General features: G+C 43.8%; 1 protein-coding gene across 10 annotated transcripts in view; it reads right to left on the reverse strand.

Moving 5' to 3' along the window:
- The window catches only part of DENND1A (DENN domain containing 1A), a 494,220-nt gene that overhangs the window by 252,652 nt on the left and 221,661 nt on the right, over nucleotides 1–19,907 (reverse strand). For all 10 annotated transcript variants that reach the window (XM_045082368.1, XM_004757352.3, XM_004757349.3 and 7 more), the window contains 3 exons: nucleotides 12,507–12,576; nucleotides 7,246–7,326; nucleotides 2,348–2,401 (listed from right to left, as the gene is read on the reverse strand). In XM_045082368.1, coding sequence (XP_044938303.1) covers nucleotides 2,348–2,401; nucleotides 7,246–7,326; nucleotides 12,507–12,576 — 205 coding nt within the window. The remainder of the gene's footprint in view (nucleotides 1–2,347; nucleotides 2,402–7,245; nucleotides 7,327–12,506; nucleotides 12,577–19,907) is intronic.

Below are 19,907 nucleotides of genomic sequence, written 5' to 3' on the forward strand. Positions count from 1 at the left end.
ACTGTTAAGTATCAGTAACCATCTCTTTTAAGTTGTGGAAATCCCTCAAATTTTCTGGCTCATGGCAGCTCCTTATGGAATTACACGGACATCCTTCTCCTTAATTTTATAGTTCTTTTGTCATTTCCAAGGAATATTTTGGAGATGAAGGGCAAAATAATGGGCTCAAAGTATAGCATAGTGTGTGAGAGCTCAGTCTCTAAAATCAGAAAGACCAATATCTGAATTCTAATTCTATTACATCTTTGCGGTAGGACCTTGAATATGTTACTTGAGTTCTTGGGGCCTGTTTCCAGATATAAAATAATAATTACCATAGTAACCAGCTAAGCTTGTTAAAAGAGAAAATGCTCACTCACTGAATTCATCATATCACATAGTAGCATTAGCTATTGTGGCTGAAATAGGAACTATGGTCCAAAGTTTTTATTATTTAATGTAAACAAAAAGGAAGCAGTGTTTTCCACCAGAGCCTGATCATAAAGATTATGGATATATCTTACAATCCCAACTAAGATGGTTCTCTAGCAATAACTCAGTAGTCTAACTTCATTAATAACACATGATTACTTGACACTCATAATTTGTCTGACTATAGACAAGTTATAAAAGAATTTCCTTTCTATGAGTCTGTAATGGTTACAAAAAAATATACCACTTACTCCAGTACTTTAAAAAAATAATCAGGTATATACCCCAAAGAATTAAAAGCAGGGACTTGAACAGATGTTTGTACCCCAATTTTCATATCAACATTATTCACAACAGCCAAAGTGTAGAAACAATTCATGTGTCCATCAGTGGATAAACAAAATGGAGTATATTGTATGCACACAACAGAATATTACTTCATCTTAAAGAGGAAATTCTGACATGTGCTATAACATGGGATGAACAAAGGCATGATGCTAAATTAAATAAGCAAGACACAGAAGGACAAATATTGTATGGCTGTACTTAGAGTAGGTACCTAATCAAATTTATAGAGAGAGTCCCGGAAAGAACAGCAGTTGTCAGGGGATGGGAGAAGGGGACATACAGGGAGCTGTTTTTTAACAGGTAACAGAGTTTCCGTTGGGAAAGATGAGAAAGTCCTGCAGATGAATGCTGATGATGATTGCACAACAACGTGAATATATTTACACCAATGAAATGTGCATTTAAAGACGGTTAAAATGGTGGGGCGCCTGGATGGCTCAGTCTGTTAAGCGAATGCTTTCGGCTTGGGTCATGATCCCAGGGTCCTGGGATCGAGCCCCACATCGGACTCCCTGCTCAGCAGGGAGTCTGCTTCTCCCTCTGCCTACTGCTCTGCCTACTTGTACTCTCTATCTGTCAAATAAATAAATAATTAAAAAAAAAAAAAAGACGGTTAAAATGGTAAATTCGATGTTATATATATTTTGCCACAATTTTAAAAAAGTAAACAGGGCCTCCATGGTGCTGAATCTATATTTAATTCTGCATAGCACTACTTATATTCTGAGTAAAACATCTTAAAAATATGTCTTTTTTTTTTAAAGATCTTATTTATTTATTTGACAGAGATCACAAGCAGGCAGAGAGGAAGGCAGAGAGAGAAAGGAGGAAGCAGGCTTCCCGTCGAGCAGAGAGCCCAATGTGGGGCTCGATCCCAGAACCCTGGGATCATGACCAGAGCCGAAGGCAGAGGCTTTAACCCACTGTCTTTAACCCATATCTGTCTTAAGGCCAGATATGCAATTCAGCTTGTTCAGAAGCCAAACCTTACCCTCTGCTCCCTCAGACTCATGCTCCTTACTCTTAAATCTTTGGGGAGGAGAGTGCAGTCCTCACACTTATACCCCAAAATACTTTCTTTTACGCTCTTCAAAGTAGATATAGAAATGCAGTGTAATTCCTTGAGTAAATCTAACCTAATAAATCTTTATAGGGAAGTTCTTTACATAGAAACATTTTATTTACAACAGCAAAAACTAAAAACCACCTAAATGCACAACAGTGAAGGGAGAGCTAAGTCAACTACACAGCAAATGTTACTATTACACAGCCAACAAACAGGATTCTATGAATGAGATGGAAAAATGCATGTGTGATCAGTGATTTCAACTATGTAAAAAAATACATTTTAAAGAGACTAACATGAGACATCAACATGTTAATAGGTGATTACCTTTGAGAAGTAATGATCCTTCTTTATCTTTAGAGTTTCTCTGCTTTTCAAAGATTCCCTATTTGTTTTTGCTTTTGCAATGCATTATTTTTACTATGGGAAAATACATCCTTTTATTTTCTTTTAAAAGTAAATAAAGACAAAGAAGAATAAAAATTTAATCCCCCCCCCCCACCGCCCCCAGCAAGTACTCACATTCTCAGGTATGCTGGGAAGTTCTCTAGTGTCAGGCACAGTAAAATAAGAATGCTGGAAAAGAAAAGCAAATGTTATTTACTTTTGCAAAAATATGCAACAAGCATGTTATTCAGAAATCAGGTAAATGATCTGAAGGTAGTTCCTCACTCAGATGAGGAAACAGAGTTTCACTTACAGGAAATGACTACAGAATATTTTCTTTGGCTAATGCTGGGTTACAGCCAGACACATTAAATCACCAGTTCGGTAGACGGAATTCTTTTCTATGAGAGATGAACTTCTTTGGGAGATATAAATGAACAGCTCAAAGAGGTTAAAGGCTAAATTCCCCTACAATGTTTGCACACTTCTGAACACATGAAAGCTGCAGGCTTCATAATTTATTGTTCAATGAGGCAAGTGGCCTCGAGGGACCAAGTATCACTAGGTTCCCTCAGCAGTGGTCTTACCAACCAAACCTGCCATTTCATTTTAGCATCTGAGATTATATCCATACAAGCTGCAGGCAATATCTGCCCCAAAGGCCCAGGTGATGTTAAGGACAGCTCCAGCTGAAGGACTGCTGCACCGAGACCATTACAGATGGTTAAGAGTGGAGAATTCTGCCCCTAAGCATGCTCTGAAAAGAAGCCTCCTGACTTCCAACGTCATCTCCAGTGAAGAGAACAGGAGACTCAGTGGAGCTGAAAACTTGACCTGTTCAAAGAACTTTCAAGGAGGCATCCCCATGTATGTAACGAGCATATGTCCTGGAGTTAAATGACAACAGGCTGGACTGATGACACCTCCTCGGAGCTCCTGAAGACTCGGAGGACAATGGCAAGCGGGAGTGAAGAGTCTGGTGCTGGCCAATTAAAGATGGGATTGTGCAAAGGGCAGGAAAGGTCGCAGCAGAGAAGGTCAGCTTAGCTGTGGCCTAAGTTCAAACCTGGACCCCCAAGTGACATTTCAGGAAGTCCCTCCTCCCCTCCGTTCTTAGATAATTGCAAAATAAGTAGGTCTCAAGAAGAATGAGTTGTATAGACTTCCTGAAATGAAAAGCTGGGGACACCTGCGGTAATGACAATAACAACGATAGTGTAGGCTACTTGCCTAATATTCAACAGATACCGCCCTTCTAATGGAAGGCTTTATGCCAGGTATCTGTATCAGTATTATCTTTAATTTCCCTAACAAATTTTAGGATACATATTATCTCCATCTTACAAATGGATAAATTAAGACTTAAGATGCTGAGGTCACAGGAACTGAAGGTGACGAACTGAAAGCAGGTTCTGTAGAACTACAGCTATGCTCTTCCCACTGTAACAGATTGCTATACCTACGCTTTTTATGAACAAGCTATAGTTAAAGCCACGTCAACTGAAATAAACTAAAAAGTAAGAACAAAAAAAAAATTATGAAAAGACCACTTTAAAAAAAAACACAAAAAAACACAATCCTCTGCAAAGCATCATTCCAAAAAGCTGTGGGTCTGTGCCCAATGTCACCCATGAAATATTACAGCAGAGATTATGTGGCATGAAAACTGGTTACCAACCCATTCAATTCAACAATGGCGATTAAAATAGCAAAAGTAAAATACAAGGTTAAATGTGATGCCATGAGATACCAACTGCTATATGAAATGGCTAGAAGGGAGTCCCAGGAAATGTTCGGTAATGGACATCCATGGGTGACAGAGTGACAACGTAATGGCTGGGACAGTGAGGAAGAAAACACAAGGATCAGAGTTACCACTTCCTAGCTACGTGATCTCGGGTAACCTCACTTAACAGCTCAGAGGCTCAGTTTTTGAAATTGTAAATGAGAATCATAAATATCTACCTCAAAACTGTTATAAAGAATAATATTACATACATGAAGTGCCTAACATGCACTTTTAATAGAATCTTTTAATTGAAAATTAAATCTTTTAATAGAAATTATTTTTTAATAATAGAAAATTATTATTTTAATAATAATCTTTTGATAGAAAATTATTATTATTGCTCGGCTCCTAGTTTACACATTTCCGTTTTTCTCAATCACCTACATCAGACATACAGACATATTCTGTTCTGAAGACACGAAGTCAAGGACTGCCATCTTTCCACATTTCAGGCTTTATAAACTAGATGAGACTCAGCCTTCAAAATCAGAAATGCAACATGGAGAGAATTCCTCTCGAATTGGAAAGAAACAAATATCTGCCTTTACAGATGCAATGGGTTGTAAATAGTGAGGCATCACAATTCCAAAACCAAGTCGTCCCCAGGCTGTCCTTTGAGATTCTGTCTTGCTCCATCACCCATGAAATGCTGGGACCAGAGGAGGTCAGAAACATTCCTAGGAACCACTGGCACGAAACAGCTGCACCTCCTCCCCCCAACAGTTTCTCCTCCTGCCCCTGGGATGGCTTGTCCTTGAGGCCTGGCAGCCACTCAGGGGAAGGAGTGGCCCTTCCTCCCCAGCAGCTGGTGACCCAGCCAGGCTGCTCCGCAGCTACCTGTCGGATGTCATTACAGGCTGAAGCAGAGAGATCAAGCTGATTTAGGAAAAGGGACAGAGACAAAGGCAAGGTTGTTTAGTTATCTGGCCATGACCCGGGCAGGTTTAAAGTTCATTTCTTCATCTAGGCAGTCTTCCCTATGAGCAAGAATCTTTTCCGACCTAGGCTCTATTGAAATGAGCAAAAACCTCTACCAGTTCCTTCTTTGTCCCCTTTCTTTCAACACTCATGGCCTAGCGGAAAGAACACAGGCTGGGAAGTTAGCCCTGGGTTTGAAAACCCCAAACTTCTCACTTATTAGCCACATAGCTTCGGGTGAACAAGTACCTTTTCCTCTCTCAGCCTCTTCTGTAAGACGAGAACACTACTATCTGTTTTGTAGAGTTCTTTTGAGCGTTAGGGGATGCATACTTGGCAGAAATTAAGAACTCAATAAATAAAAGATCTATTATTAGTTATTAGTAGTAATACTGCTTTCAATTTGCTCATCATAAAAAAAAATGCTGTAAGATATGTTCATTTTCTATGTGGCTAAATACCAAGATACTAATCACTAAATATCAACACTGTACCTGGTTCTAGTGAAATGAAAGACAAAACTTGCTATTATTTTAAAAATCTGTCTATCCATCCATCCTTCCATCTATCTAACCAACCAACCATCTCTCTCTCTCTCTCTATCTATCAAAAAGCAGACTGCCACATTCAACACTTCATTTGTATGTGTCTAGAGTCTTGGAAGCTTGACTGCCCTACGTTCTCCTACGACTAGACCTTGAGAGCTTGTCTGCAGGTTCTAGCTGGGGAGCACAGCTACTCACATACCCTTGACTGAAAAACAGTCCTCCTCTGTCGGAGAAGGTTGTCCTCTTTGACCGAGCACATAGCTTCAGGAGGGACAGACACAGAGTGGTGAGGGAGGAAGGAGACACCTACCTAGGGAGCCAGATCAGCCAGAACAACGGGGTGACAGATGTCACAGACTGCCCTCACATCCAGTAAAACTTTTTAAACATTCAGGGGGAGCCTGGCTGGCTCAGTGGGTTAAGCATCTGACTCTTGGTCTCAGGGTCTTGAGACCAAGCCCTCACTGGGCTCCATGCTGACTATGGAGTCTGCTTGAGATTCTCTCTCTCTGTCCCCACCCTTGGCCCTCCCTACACTCTGCACTTGTGCAGTCTCTCTCTCAAATAAAATCCTTTTTATTTTTTAAGATTGTATTTATTTGACAGAGAGTGATCACAAGCAGGCAGAGAGGCAGGCAGAGAAGGGGGGGGAGCAGGCTCCCCGGGATGCGGGACTCGATCCCAGGACCCTGAGATCATGACCTGAGCCAAAGGCAGAGGCTTAACCCACTGAGCCACCCAGGCGCCCAAAAGAAAAAAAAAAATCTTAAAAAAAAAAAAAAGGCAACTTTTAAAACATTCAGATCCCACAACATGGGGAAAACAGCCCCTGGTAATCAAGAGCTGGCCCAAGGGTATCCACCTGAGAATTCTGATGAAGGTGGCGACAAGGGCTTGACCTAGAGAATTAGAGAATTCCAGGAACCCGAAATATGAAAAAGATCCCCTACACCTCTTTTGATGCCTTATCCCGTCAATGAGGAACTCAAGGTCCGCAGGGTTAAAGGTTTTAATTAAGATCACTCAGGTCACTGACAAAACTACAGCTAGGACTGAAGCTTCACAGTCACAGGATTTTCCACTCAGCATACTATATATCACATAGCATGTATGTCTAAAGAAACAATTATTACTACAGACCAGGATCTATGCTAGGCTCTCCCCATCCCTGTCCTTGAGGGATGTACAGCCCAGTGGCCAAGAGAGGAAAACAGATGTGGTATGACTAAGCACTGCAAAGTGTACAAGATGCTTGGGGCAAAGAAGAAAACCTTGACTAAGCCTTGGGGAAGGGGGTCAAGGGGAGGATTTCTCTGGAAATAAATCCAAGGTGAGTTCTGAAGGATGAATGTAGGCCGGCTTGGTAAAGAGGAGAGAGGTGGTGTTGAAGGTTCGGGGTAACAGGATGGGCAAAGAGGCACGCACAGCAGTGCTGGGGGGGGGGGTAAAACAGGAGGCAGGGAGCCCAGAATGGGGGCAGATGGGGCAGGTAGGGGCCATTCCAAGCCAAGCACCTGCCATCTAGGAGATGCTTGTGATGGGATGGCAACCAGGAAGAAGGGAGCCTGGGGACGTTTGGGACCCATTCCTTATGGAATCCCAGAGAAAGGAAGAAATTGAACTCCCTGGCCTGTCTGGAGTCCAGAGGTTTCAGAGTATTCAGAGGGAGGGCTGGGGAAGGTGCAGACAACAAAAGACAATCTTGTTCCGCTAACTCTGCCTCCTTGCTAATAATGAAATGGTTTCTTGGTGATCGCTAATTTTCTGCCCCCACTTACCACGCTGAGATGAACAGACACTCCTGGGTCGGGAATGGGAAGTTTGTGCAGAGTTTCAAGAAGCTCATTCCACTGATTCTCCTGAAAGAAATAAAAGGCCTAAGTAACAAAAGCCAGGCTGAGCCCTTCCGTGAGATGCCTGCAGGGAGGTCTGGGCACACGGTGAGCCGGAGGCCCCCATGACTGAGGGGGCTGGGGAGGGGCTGGCCCCCGTACAGAAATAGGCTTGATATTCAAGCAGGGTTGGACAAAAGACACTGCTTATGGCTCAATATAAAAGCCAACTAGATCCTCCCACACCAAGTCTGACATTTTCTACGGAGTGAGACACCTACCATGACCGCCTTTTATGGCTCATATACCATAAGCTCTCAGCAAACCTATCCTCTCAACTCCATAGCAACAACTTTTAAATGCAAGCAGGCCTAGCTCACGGGGCGGGGGCGGTTGGGAGAAATAAGGATGACACTATAGATCTTGTCTTCATCATCATTACCCTCAATTAATTTTATTGAGTGTTCACTGGATACACACAGCAGCATCCAATTATGGAAAGTTAAAATGAACTACACGCAACAGTATGCAATACAGTATGGTGGCTGTGCATTTTAATTAGTGAAACGGAGCCACAGAATGAAATACAAAGCAGTACAAACTATTCGATTGAAAACAGATTCACTTTTAAAATGCTCAAAAGAACGCTGCTTACAGAATTATGCAAAAGCCATTTCTCCCACCCTGCGGAATGGTCTGTGCTAACAGAACAGCATTGAGCTTCCATGGGTTTCCATTTGTTATCTGTCTGATCCTCACAACTACCCCACTTCACAGATTGAAAACTGAGGCTCCAAAGGGTGCAACAACTTGGCTCAGATCAGCCAGTTAGTAAGTTGCACAGCCAGAAGCTACATGCGGGTTCGCTGTGTTCAAGCCCAGAGAACTCTCCACTGCTCCACAACAGTTGCGGGTAGTGGATTTAAAAGAAAGGCAAAAAAAGTCAATGAGCCCAGATTAAAAACCTGCTTCAGTCTGAACTCTCATCATTCGCTCTTCTCACAGGGAAATGAACGTGTGTGCATGTGCACACGTTTAATTTTGCTACACAATTACAGGAAGCAATTCTGTATTTCCCGAACTACTTAAAAGTGAGTTGCTGACATTACGTTCCATCATCCATAAGTACAAAGGACCATCTCCAGTACAACCCACAACTAATCATCAAAAAATCTGGAAATTAACATTGACAGAACATTACCATCAAATCCTCAGATCCCTTCAAGTTTTATCCACTGTGCCCATAATGTCCTTGGAGAGCAAAACCATCCAGGCTCAGAAGCGCATGTTGCCTTTAGTTACGATTCTCTGGTCTTCATCAGTCTGGAAAAGGTCCCGAGTCTTTCCCAGATTTGTAGGCACTTGACAGTGAGACCAGCCATTTTGTTGAATAATTCCCAATTGTCTGATGTCTTCTATTGATTCAGACTTCAATTCTTTCCACTACTCGTGATGTTCACTTTGATCATTTGATTAATTCTTCTGAAGTCTCTACTGGGAAGGTACTCATTCTCCCGTTGTGTTTAGCAAGCATTTTGTGGAGTGATACTTTATGTAAACATCCCCTTCCTCATCAAAACTTTGAACTTATTTATGTATTTATATTGGTAAGCATATATGGTTTCCTGTTTTATTCAATGATTATAAATCTTTGCTATCATTATTTGTTTTAATGCTCAAATTGTCCCAGATTGGACCAGTGGGAACCCCTTATCCATTTCAAGCTCACTTCTGTGTCTTTCTGACATGTCCCTGACATGCTTTGAGCACTTCTTCTGAGCATTTTTTGACACAAAAAGATATTGCAGGCTCATTTTATACTTTCCCTGCAATGGCCCTAGAATTAGACATTTCTTCAGAGAGCCCCGGCTCCTTTTAATGGAGAATGTTATTTAGAAACCACAATGTGTGTACTAGGTACATTCATTGCTACGTGGGTATGGCTAACCCCAGACTCTTTTAGTGGTTAGAACCAGAAAACATACTATGCACACAGAGACCCACAATATATGCATTTTTATTGATTTCTATATCACATATTTGGAAAGTCACCAGGTCATACTGATGGCCCTAATTCCAATCCAATATAGGAATCCTTCTAGTTTCCTACCTTTTCATATTTGTAACTAAATTCTATAGAAATGACAATCAATCCTATTTTCTTAATATATTTATTTATTTGTATATAACCAATCTTTTATTGGTTACATACCAATAGGGCCCCTATCCACTCAGGGGCCCTCCTTGCCCTGCCTGAGAACAGATATTCAATGCCAGGCTGCTACAGTCCACTCCTCTCCAACAAGAATGCCTTTTCTACCCTAGGATCCAACACCCCAGTGCTGGACCGCTGCTTCCCCCCTCCCTTGTGGATCCTTCTAGGTCCTCCTAGGGTTCAGATATTTGCTGCCAAGCCACTGCCACTACTACTGCACGCACATGAACGACCACTTCGTCCTCTTGGGCTCTGACACCCTCAGCCAGTCTGCTCTCCAGCTCGGATGCCCTCTTCAACCCCTGCCAACTCTTTCATAGGGATGCCCTCAATGCCCAATCCAGGGTCTGATAACCGTGGTAGATCAATGACCCAAACAGACACCCCTATCCTGTGTCTTAGGCTCCAACACTCCACTCTGAGCTGTCATGGTCACTATCCACCCCCAAGCCCCCCAGTTGAAGCCTACCATGCCCAAAGACTTTTGGACTTGGGGAGGGGATTCTGTTTAATAAAAGCTTTTATATAAACAACAGAAAAATAAAAACAGAGCTTTTATTGTTCTAATCTAATGACTCACACCTTGCCAACAAGTAAGCCAATTGTAGACAGATTTCCTATCATTAGTGTCATAATTCCTTTAACCAGAAAAAAATTTAATAGAAAGAGTACTGGGGACAGTGGAAACAGACTCCACTAAAACACATCACTGATTACAACTCAACACTTCAAGAGGCAGGGTCCTTCCTGGGGCAATGGCCCAGAGGACTGATACACCAATTTCCCAGGGCAATAATCCTATCTCCCCTACGCACTGGGTGTACAAACCCAACCTTTTCTATACCACAAGACAAGTGTTTAAAAGTCTAATGTGTTTTGACTGGAGCATTAATATGGAAGAAAAAAATATGTGAGCCAATCTCCAATTCCAAGACTGTTAAGAGCCTACATGTGATACAATTCTATTTACTAAAGGTATCTTTCAAATTGAGTGAAAACCTGAATGTTTGACTAAAGTGAATTGTGAACATCAATCGATGAACAGACCCAAGGTAGCCTCTGAATTCATTCATCAAAGAATAAATCAGTTCAAAGAATAAATCACCTCCTTCATGACACAATTCCCTTATATCTAAGCATCCTTTCAGAGTGAGTGTAGTGACCTAGGGAGCCATTTCTATTAGTTATTCCTTCCATTTACTGTGGCCTCTGGAATACACTGCTAGTGAGTAAATCTTACTTGAAGGAAAGATGTCTCCATTATACACACATTTTCCACTTTTTCTCCAAAGCAGCATTTCCTCAAGTATGTTCTAGGAAACATTAGTATCTCAGAATTTTAATATTTGTCGTGGAATAAAAAGGGCTTGGGACCAAATAAGATGGTAAGCACTAAGGAACACACATTTCCCCACGGCAGGACCTTCTCAGCGCCACCAGGAAAAGAATCTTAAGGAGACAAAAACGAAATACAGCTTTCCCTCTCTCCAAACCCAAGGTTACTGAACTATACCCCCCCCTTTTTTAATGGACCTAATGTTCTATAGAAAGTATGAGGACAAAAAAACCTCTGTAACATTTAATAATAATGTATCATCAATTAAAGATCTTAGGCCATTTACAAAAAGGAAAATTTAATAAGTTAGATATAGGGACAAATATTCAACTCATTAGCAATCAAAGAAATGTAATTAAAACAATGAGACTATTCACTTGTCAAATAAACAACAGATTCAACAAATGATACTGGTGAGAGCATGGTCAGCCAAGCGCTCCCATATATTCCTAGGGAAGGGCGTCTTTTAAGAAAACAGTACAATTCTTTTGGAAATCAGTTTGGCAAATTCTTTTAAATATTTATGTCCACTGCCCTAAAAAATGGCCCCTCTGAGATTTTCCTCTTAAGGAAATAATCCAAAATGAAGAAGATGTTTTATGTTCAATGATGCTAATAGCTACATTTAAACAGTGCGCCCTCCCCCCCAAAAAAATCCCCCCCCCAAAAAAAATACCCCACCAGGTGTTCCTTGGTGGCACAGTCGGTTAAGTGCCCGACTCTTGATTTCAGCTTGGGTCATGGTCTCTGGGCTGTGAGACTAAGCCTTGCATCCGGGTTGGGCTCCACACTTGGTGGGGAGTCTGCTTCTCTCCCCTTCTCTCTCCCTCTGGCCCTCCCCCCTCTGTGCATGCATCCGTGTGCACGTGCTCTCTAACATAAATAAATACACTTAAACAAAACAAAACAAAACAAAAAACCTCCAACAACAGGGAAATGTTTCTAAGGTCCGTAATAAAATGCTATGCACCCATGAAAAATATTCAGTCTTTTTACTAGCCTGGGGGAAATGCTTCTGTTACCACAGCACGTGAAAAATCTGAGCTATGAAAGTCTAAATACAGCTCCAGTAGACTTCTGACATCCATGGGAGACACTTCCACATATCATTTCTTCCGAAGTAGAAGAAAGTAGAGCTAACTTTTTAAAGAATTTTCCAAACCCTTAAAAAAATTACCGGAAGTGCACAATAAAGCCTTACTGGAAGGGGAACTTGGCACAGGTGGCCAGGTCTCTTGCCAGTTAAGTGTTTTACACACAAATCGAGCTTTGCGGCATGGCGTGAGCAGTTCAAATTTGTGCCTCAGCAAAATTATAATTTAATAAATGTCATGAACTTCCAGGGCTGCTTGGGAGTATCAGCTATCATCTATCAGAAGATTAACTCTGAATGCTAAGGGTCTATCTATTATTCCTTTAACTCAAAAAGTAAAGGAAGAAAACACACCAAAATTCTAGCGATTGTTATTTTCAGGTAGGAAGGGGGAACACATCAGGAGTGATTTTTCTCTTCTTCTCTATTTCCAAATTCCCCAGACTTTCTATAATGGGCATGCACTACTTTTTGGTAAACCTTCTGGTGAAATATAAGGCACGTATTATTTTAATAAACAAAGTTGAAGTTACTTGCTAAAAAGAAAAATACAAGGTAAATACCTGGCCTTTTGTTGTATAATCCGCCAAGATGTTAAGCAGCTTATAAAATACTTCGAACCAGGGAAGATAGCTGGGGAAAGAAGAGGAGAAACATGACATATTAGTATGCAGGTCAAAAACTTGAACCAGGAGCTGATTCAAGACTGGTACATTTCAGTTTTTCCTCTACATCCTAAAGAGTCTTCCTGTTATAGGCTGCTGAAAACACAGACTGGTAGAATGCTAATTATTTCTGGGATTTTAAAAAATTGCCTGTGTAAGGTGGAGGACTGAATGTCCATTATAAATTATTCCCATGCCTCAGAGCTAGAACAGGCTCATAGAGAAGAAATTCAAAGCAGACTCTGCAATCAGGAACCATCTCTGCATCGCCCTCCAGGCCTCTCCCACCACACCCACCCTTTCCAGGAAGCTTCTGTGCAAGTTCCGCATGATTGGACACACACAGCCACGCACTCATACATACAACACTTCCCCTGCTGCTGCCTGCAAGGTGTCCCAAAGGCCCCATGAGCCTGAAACCAATCATACTGTAGCATCAAACCAAACTTCCTATCCGTACCGCACCCCCTCTAGACTGACTTCGGGACAAGCTCTCTCTGTCCCCACTGCCCCCTACTGGGTCCTGACCATGGTGCCCCTTCACTCTGAGGACAGTCTTGTCCTGACCTCACTCTACCCTCCATGGGGCTTCAAGAATATTCTTTCTGAAATGCACAACTAAGTGGCCCACGGACCCAGTTCCTGCAGTGGTGCCATCACCAGTGGACTCTGAAGACGGCGGTGGAGGCTCTTCGTTGTCAATCCCTGACTGGCTACCCGCTCTACTTCCCCACGTGCACTCTCCTCTCACGGCAGCCTCTTTCCGAGAATGGCCAGGCATCCTCAAGCCTGCCCGAGCTTTCATACACTGGGCCCTTTTCTCCCTCTGACCTTCATGGTCCAGGCGAGCTGATTTCCACGCATCCTCCTAACGGTCCCCCGCACGCTCCCCATCCCCACCCCTCATGCCCTAATTCCCTCTTCTCTGTGCTGCCCGGGTCACATGCATACTCGCGTTATAACATTCCACACACCACGTGGCACTCAATGGTGTGTCTGTTCTGCTAACAGACCGTGCACCGAGAAGGAAGGATCTCATCTTTCTTCACTCTGTCTTCCAGGGGCCAAGCAAGGAGCCCAGCACACCACTGGTACTCAGCGTTGACGGAGCGAACACAACTCAACAAAGGCTGAGAGCAAAGGCATGTTAAGGTTACAGAATTGTTGCTGAACTATCTCCCACCCCCAACCCCCTCCGCCCAGAAGTTCTGTCCCATAATGTAAATGGCTTTATTCTCCAGTAAGAAACTTTTCCAAAGTGACAAGTGGTCAGACGAGGAGGCTGTCGCACCAAACCCCTGCTGTCCCGCTCGCATCTGCCCTGCTGCGCTCACAGGGTCCGCTCCTGGGAGAGCTGGACAGGCAGCGGAGCGCTGATCCCACCGGGCGGGGGGAGCTCAGCACTCGGCCCTGACTCCCAGCTGTACTGCCGAGGGTAACAGATGAAGTGAGAGGCAATCCAGAGGACAGATAAAGTGCACAGTTCTCCATCAGGAACGACCGTCTGAAGCCAGCACATGCTACTGTAAAATTTAAGTAGCTTATCAAAATATACTGATAAGCAACTTAACTTTTCACTTCTATGACAGTATTATCACTTATGTTAATATGTTTCAATCAGCCCTGGCAGCTGCATATTGACTATTACACAGCAAATGCCTGCTGCCACTTTCCACAGCATTTACTTTGGCAGAGCAATGTAAACATTCAAGAGGGATTAGGGAGGAGATAAGTTTCTCCCTTCCTATTCTGCTAAATAAACCTCGGCTGAGTTAAAAGCCATTATAGTGGGAACAATAAATCCCCTCAGACGAAAACTCTTGCCCAGATTAGAGGACTCTTAGTAAACAAATTCAACCAAGGATTACAAATCCCTCCCCCTCCCAATACCCAAAAGAGAAAATACCACTAGTTAAATCCAGCGACTCAAAGTCAGGAAGGGGGGGGGGCAGAGGCAGGGAAGGGGAGCGGAGGGAAGTTGAGAAAATATTTTCTTGCAAGGAAATCCCGGCCTGAAGGAAATGAGAGAAAAGCTGAAGTCATTTCAGGAATCCTAGATGAGGAGCTGGTAATTCGGGACTATGGGATACATGGATGTCGTTTCTGCCATGACGTCATACTGGCCCACCAGCTCGGGCCCTAAGCCCAAGTCTCCCGTGGGGTAGCCAGGGGGTAGAGGGAAGGTGGCCTGGTAGGGCCGCCCAGCTCACAGCAGGGCGCACAGCTTCTCACCCGCGGCCTCACCCTCACCAAATCGATTCTTTTTGGCTCCACGAAGCAGAACCCTCAGCCACGGGAGGCTTCGCAGTTACCCTGGAGATCAGCTATTCCTTTCTCCCTGTGGCCTGACCGGACGCAACTGTTCCCCACATGTTGTCCCCTGTGCACTGACAGATGAATATCCAGGGATGGCAGCGTTAAGGTCTTGAAACCAAAACCCAGCTGTCTTCTTCTTCAAAGGATCCCTCTTTTTCCCTGTTGGGAGGCCAGGGTTCACAGCTGAACCTTATCCAGTGGCGTTTCCTGTACCGCTTCATTAGTGCTGGCACAAGGGCTCTGCCCGCCTGCGGGGCTGCAGGTGAGGCCGGGGAGCCTTGCACTCCATTCTGCGCGTGTCTGTCATCATGCAGCAAACACTACTTCCTGGGCCAGAGACAGGATACAAACACTCCATTACCCTGCTTGTCCCTGGACATCTACAGGGGTCGCAAACGTCTCTGGGCCTGCTCTACTTGCCTCCGTGCGAGCACCACCGTGCAGTGGGCTCAGTCCGAGGCTCGGGCCCCAATGACAAACAACAGAGGGTCCCTGCCTTCAGGAGGGCCATGGTCCTGGTGGGGAAAAGAGACATGGACGGTGAAATAGTTTGTGTGAGGGGGAGCTGGAACTCTTTTCCAAGGGTCTGGTTTAGCTCAGGATTTGGATCAAGTTGTAAAATTACCATGGCCAATCAGCAGAGCCTTCCTTGATGGGGGGAAAAGCCAAGGTGGGACAAGCCTGCTTCCCAGGCACTGGCCACGATCCACACTTCTCTCACCAAAGTGTGTCTCGGATAACTCTGTCCCAGGCTCTGCCATCAGTCCCTGGCCTAAGAGTCAAATGGAGAACGCTTTTGTTTTGTGTGAGGCAATACAGAGTCTTAAACTTGAGAAGAACTCAGGCAGCATCTGTGGATTCCTACACACATGGCTGCACTGCTACGGGCTGTCACAGGCCCTTGTAAGATGTGCCGGGCAGGCTCGAGACATAATACTTAAGAGTCAAACAGCCCATGGAAAAAAATCACCTGTAAAAGGCCCTTCGGTTGCCCCCCACATAGAGCAGATGTGGTTTTAGAGACACAGAGTAGCTGGCCTGAGTTTGCGGGGGCCCATACTGAATGAAAACTGTCTATGCTCCAATCTGTCAGCTTACTGAGCTGCTTACCCTCCAGCTGAACTCAGGAACTGAGTCCGACTGAGGACAGATGACTTACATTTCTAATCTCGCTCCACTGAGTGGACTGTCAGGATAATCATTCCCACTGTTTTGTGTATACACGCATGTGTGTAAGTGACCTTGTACGAGTGTACATGTGATAGGATCCCACTCCAGTGTTGTAAGTACTTAGATAGAAAACCATTACAAATTTTAAAAAGCTCTCCCACATCTCTTGCTAATAGTTGAGTTCAAAGCCATCAGATGAGCCCAAGCAAGACAGGGGTGTGTGTGTGAGGGGGAGCAATGGAGGCAGACCCTGACCAAACTGAGGAAAGTGTCCCTTGACAGAACACCAGCTGTGAGCAGATGTCAGAGTTCAAGCACAGAGAGGAGGAAATCCTCCTGTAGGGGCCACCAGGCCTCAGAGTTTTGGAGTCTGAATGGGGTGAGACGGGTTTCCTCGTGAGGAAAAGTCAGGGCTCCAGCAAGATCAGGAAAGTAAAAACACAGAAGGTGGCCTGGCTTGGAGGGTCAGAACTCAAGAAGGGGGGGAAGTGGTGTCTAAGTAGGGGCAAGGCCTGATGCTGGGTAAGAAAGCATCTATGTCTAGAGAAAGAGGTTGACTAGACTGGTGTCAAAAAAAACCCAGAGCATCTGGAAGGCAGTTCCATGTGTTATGTCAGAGCCTAAGTAGGTAAAGGGCTTCCACGAAGGGTGGCGAGACAGAGCCCAAGCAGTTGAGAAGGTAGGAAGAGAAGGCAGTGCCTAAGAGGTCAAATCCAAGTGTGGGGAATAGGCCGGCCACAGAGGAAAGGCGCTACAGCAGCAAGAGTCTGATCAAGCATGTAAACATATAATGGAATTACTACTATCAGAGAAGAGAGTTACAAATATGGACCAGGATAAAACAGGAATGAACCTATGGTGTCGTATTGGAATTAGAGATAACTGTGTGAAATCATGGAGACAAATGAAAGAACTAGAAATGCAAATGTATGTATGTGCATACTGATGTGTATATGTACATTATATATGCATAGATACTCTGGCTTTAGCCACTGAGAGACCCTGGAGGAAGAGACACCCCAATTATAATAAGCATACTTAAGTGTCCAGATCTTGGTTTCTAAGTACCAGAGCTCCTTGAAGAAAAGTCTGATTCCAGAGCTGAGGCTGGGAAATATCTTGTGCTAGAAAAAAGGCAGGTTCAACACCTAAGATTAGGACAGGTCAACAGGACAGAAAAGCCAGTGTGGAGGGTCTCCTGCTGACAAAAATCTGTGAAAATCTGAGCATAAACCCAATAATGATAGAAAGAGAATATGTAAAAATAAATAAAATAGGAAATCACAATTCTGTGCTAATGTAAATAAATGAATCGTTAAGTCTGACGAGGATAAAATGAGGATACTGAGAATACACTTTTTAATTATAAAGGGAAAAAGAAGGGAGAAGCCTGGGAGACACAACCTTAAGTAATGCAACAAGCTGAAAGTGTGCCAACTGACAGGATACGGTAAAACAATACAAAATACGTCCATCACATTCCAGCCACAGACCCAGAACCCAATCCCGAGGATAAGAGACTTTCTACAAATTAACAGCCAATGTCAAGTTCATAGAAGTGTAGGGAATGTTGAGAATCTACTCCAGAATAAGACAATAAGAGAGACAGGACAACTAATCCAACATGTGATTCTACACTACAGCTTGCCCCCCTATATATACGAGGTCCAAGTACTATACGGAAGTATTATGTTAAAAGCAACTTTCTGATTTTGACAATTGCATGTAGTTATGGAAAACAATCTTCCTTCCTTCCTCTCCCTTCCTCCCTCCCTCTCTCCCTTCTTACTTTAAGTAGGCTCCATGCCCAGCGTGGGGGCTTCAACACACTACGCTAAGAGTCAGAGTCATGTGTTCTACGGAGCTAGGGAGGTGCCTCAAGAATATTTCCTTTAAAAAAAAATACACACTAAAGTATTTGGGGGTTACTGGGTATTATTTGGCAACATCTCCCAAATGGGCATTTGTATTATACCCACAACTTTTCTGTGTATCTATCTTTAAAGATTTTATTTGAGAGAGAAAGCATGAGCAGGGGGAAGGGCAGAGGGAGAAGGAGAAGCAGATTCCCCGTTGGACAGGGAGACTGACAGGGGGCTTGATCCCAGGACCCTGGGATAATGACCTGAGCTGAAGGCAGACGCTTCACCAATTGAGCCACTCAGGTGTCCCTTTTATATGTTTGTTATTGTTTCAAAACTGAAATAAAATGGGAGAGAAGAGGATCTAAAGGGTCTTTCATTTCATCAAAAACATCATAAGTAGAGCAGTTTGAGTATACAGAATAAGAACATGAGCTGGGAAAAGAAAATTTTGAATTTTAAGCCATGGCTCTAGGGAGGGGCAGGCAACAGAGAGAAGGGCGGGTTGCAACGGTGGGAGTCAATAGTCCCTGCACAGAGAAGGCCGAGCATCAGCTAAGTCCTCAAAGAGGTTGTTCTCAGTGTATGGGAGGAAGGCTGGAAGGGGTGGGGATAAAGTACATTAAGGACAGAAAAGAAACCTCGCGAGCACTGACTAGCAGGCTTGGCCTGCTGGGCCTGATCTGAGAACTGTGTGCAGCTGGAATAGCCAGAAAGAAGGGTACGCGGGCTGTAGGACAGAAGGCCAGGTAGGGGTCGAAAAAGCCAGACCTCAGGGGCCTGTCATATGCCAAACTGATGGGCCTCCCCTTTTATTCTGTCATCACTGGGGGACTGAAGGGCTGGTCAAGAGCTGTTCTATTCTGAGGACCAGTATTTAGAACTACGTATAAAGTGATCATTTCCCCCTCGGCACAGTCCAGCAGATCTCAGCCTGGACAGAACATGTCCACTTTGTGTTACCCTAAAGAGAAAAATCTTAGATAATCTAGTTCTATCCATAATATTTAAAGAGATCAAGGTAAGCTCTGGTTCTACTAGAAATAATAAAAAGAAAAGTACTTTATAACAACATTTTAACATGGAAACACTCAGACACCATTGTATTAGAGATATAACGAAGTAGTTTCTCCCTGGGTACTGTAGAGCTGCTTTTAACTTAGGTCTGGAATGAGTTTAAAGCTAAGGAGAGTGACACAGAATAAGGTCTTTCAATTTTTCTCAGCGATTTCCGCTGCCTGAGGAGCTCTTAAAACTCCATCCTGGGTACTCCAAGAGAGGTAATCCTTTCGTCTCTCATCCCCTGTCAGATTTTGCCGAGATTCATCAGATGACAAGGCATCCCTTGGTGAAGGCTACCTGGCATTCAGTATTTAAAGTTTTCAAAAAACAAAAACCCCAAAAAATTAAAAAAAAAAAAAAAAGAAAAGAAAGAAAGAAAAGCAGAGCAGCATGGCATATGCTGGAGACAACATGGACTTGTGTCGAAGAACCGTGGGTGAATCTCAGTTCTGGTTCTAGCTGTGTGACACCTCAGGAAAGCAATCTTGCAAAGACTCAGTTTCCTCTTCTGGAAGACGTCCACCACCTCACTAATGTCCCTGAGGTAGGCAGACACACCCAGTCCGGTGCCTGGACTCCTCCTGGACTGCTCTTCCCACCCATCTCTGCCTAACGTTCTTGTGGATCTCAGCTCTGACAGGCTCCTTCTGGCTCAGAGGTATCTTTAGAAAGCTGTCCAGGAATTCCTCCCACCCTGCAGTCACCAGAGCGAATAGGAAAGCACGAGCCATTACAAGAGGAAACTGCTCATGAATGATGTGTCCACTTAAACCAGTAAGTTCCCACCCAGCCCTTCTGGTTTGACCTAGCATCTCTCCCTGCTCCGCCAGTGTCTTGTTGGCCAAACATCTACAAGAAAATGTAAATAAAACTACAACCATGGCAAAGG

The sequence above is a fragment of the Mustela putorius genome, unplaced genomic scaffold, assembly GCF_011764305.1.
Source record: "Mustela putorius furo isolate JIRA1106 unplaced genomic scaffold, ASM1176430v1.1 tig00000596_pilon_pilon_pilon, whole genome shotgun sequence".
Lineage (NCBI taxonomy): Eukaryota > Metazoa > Chordata > Mammalia > Carnivora > Mustelidae > Mustela > Mustela putorius.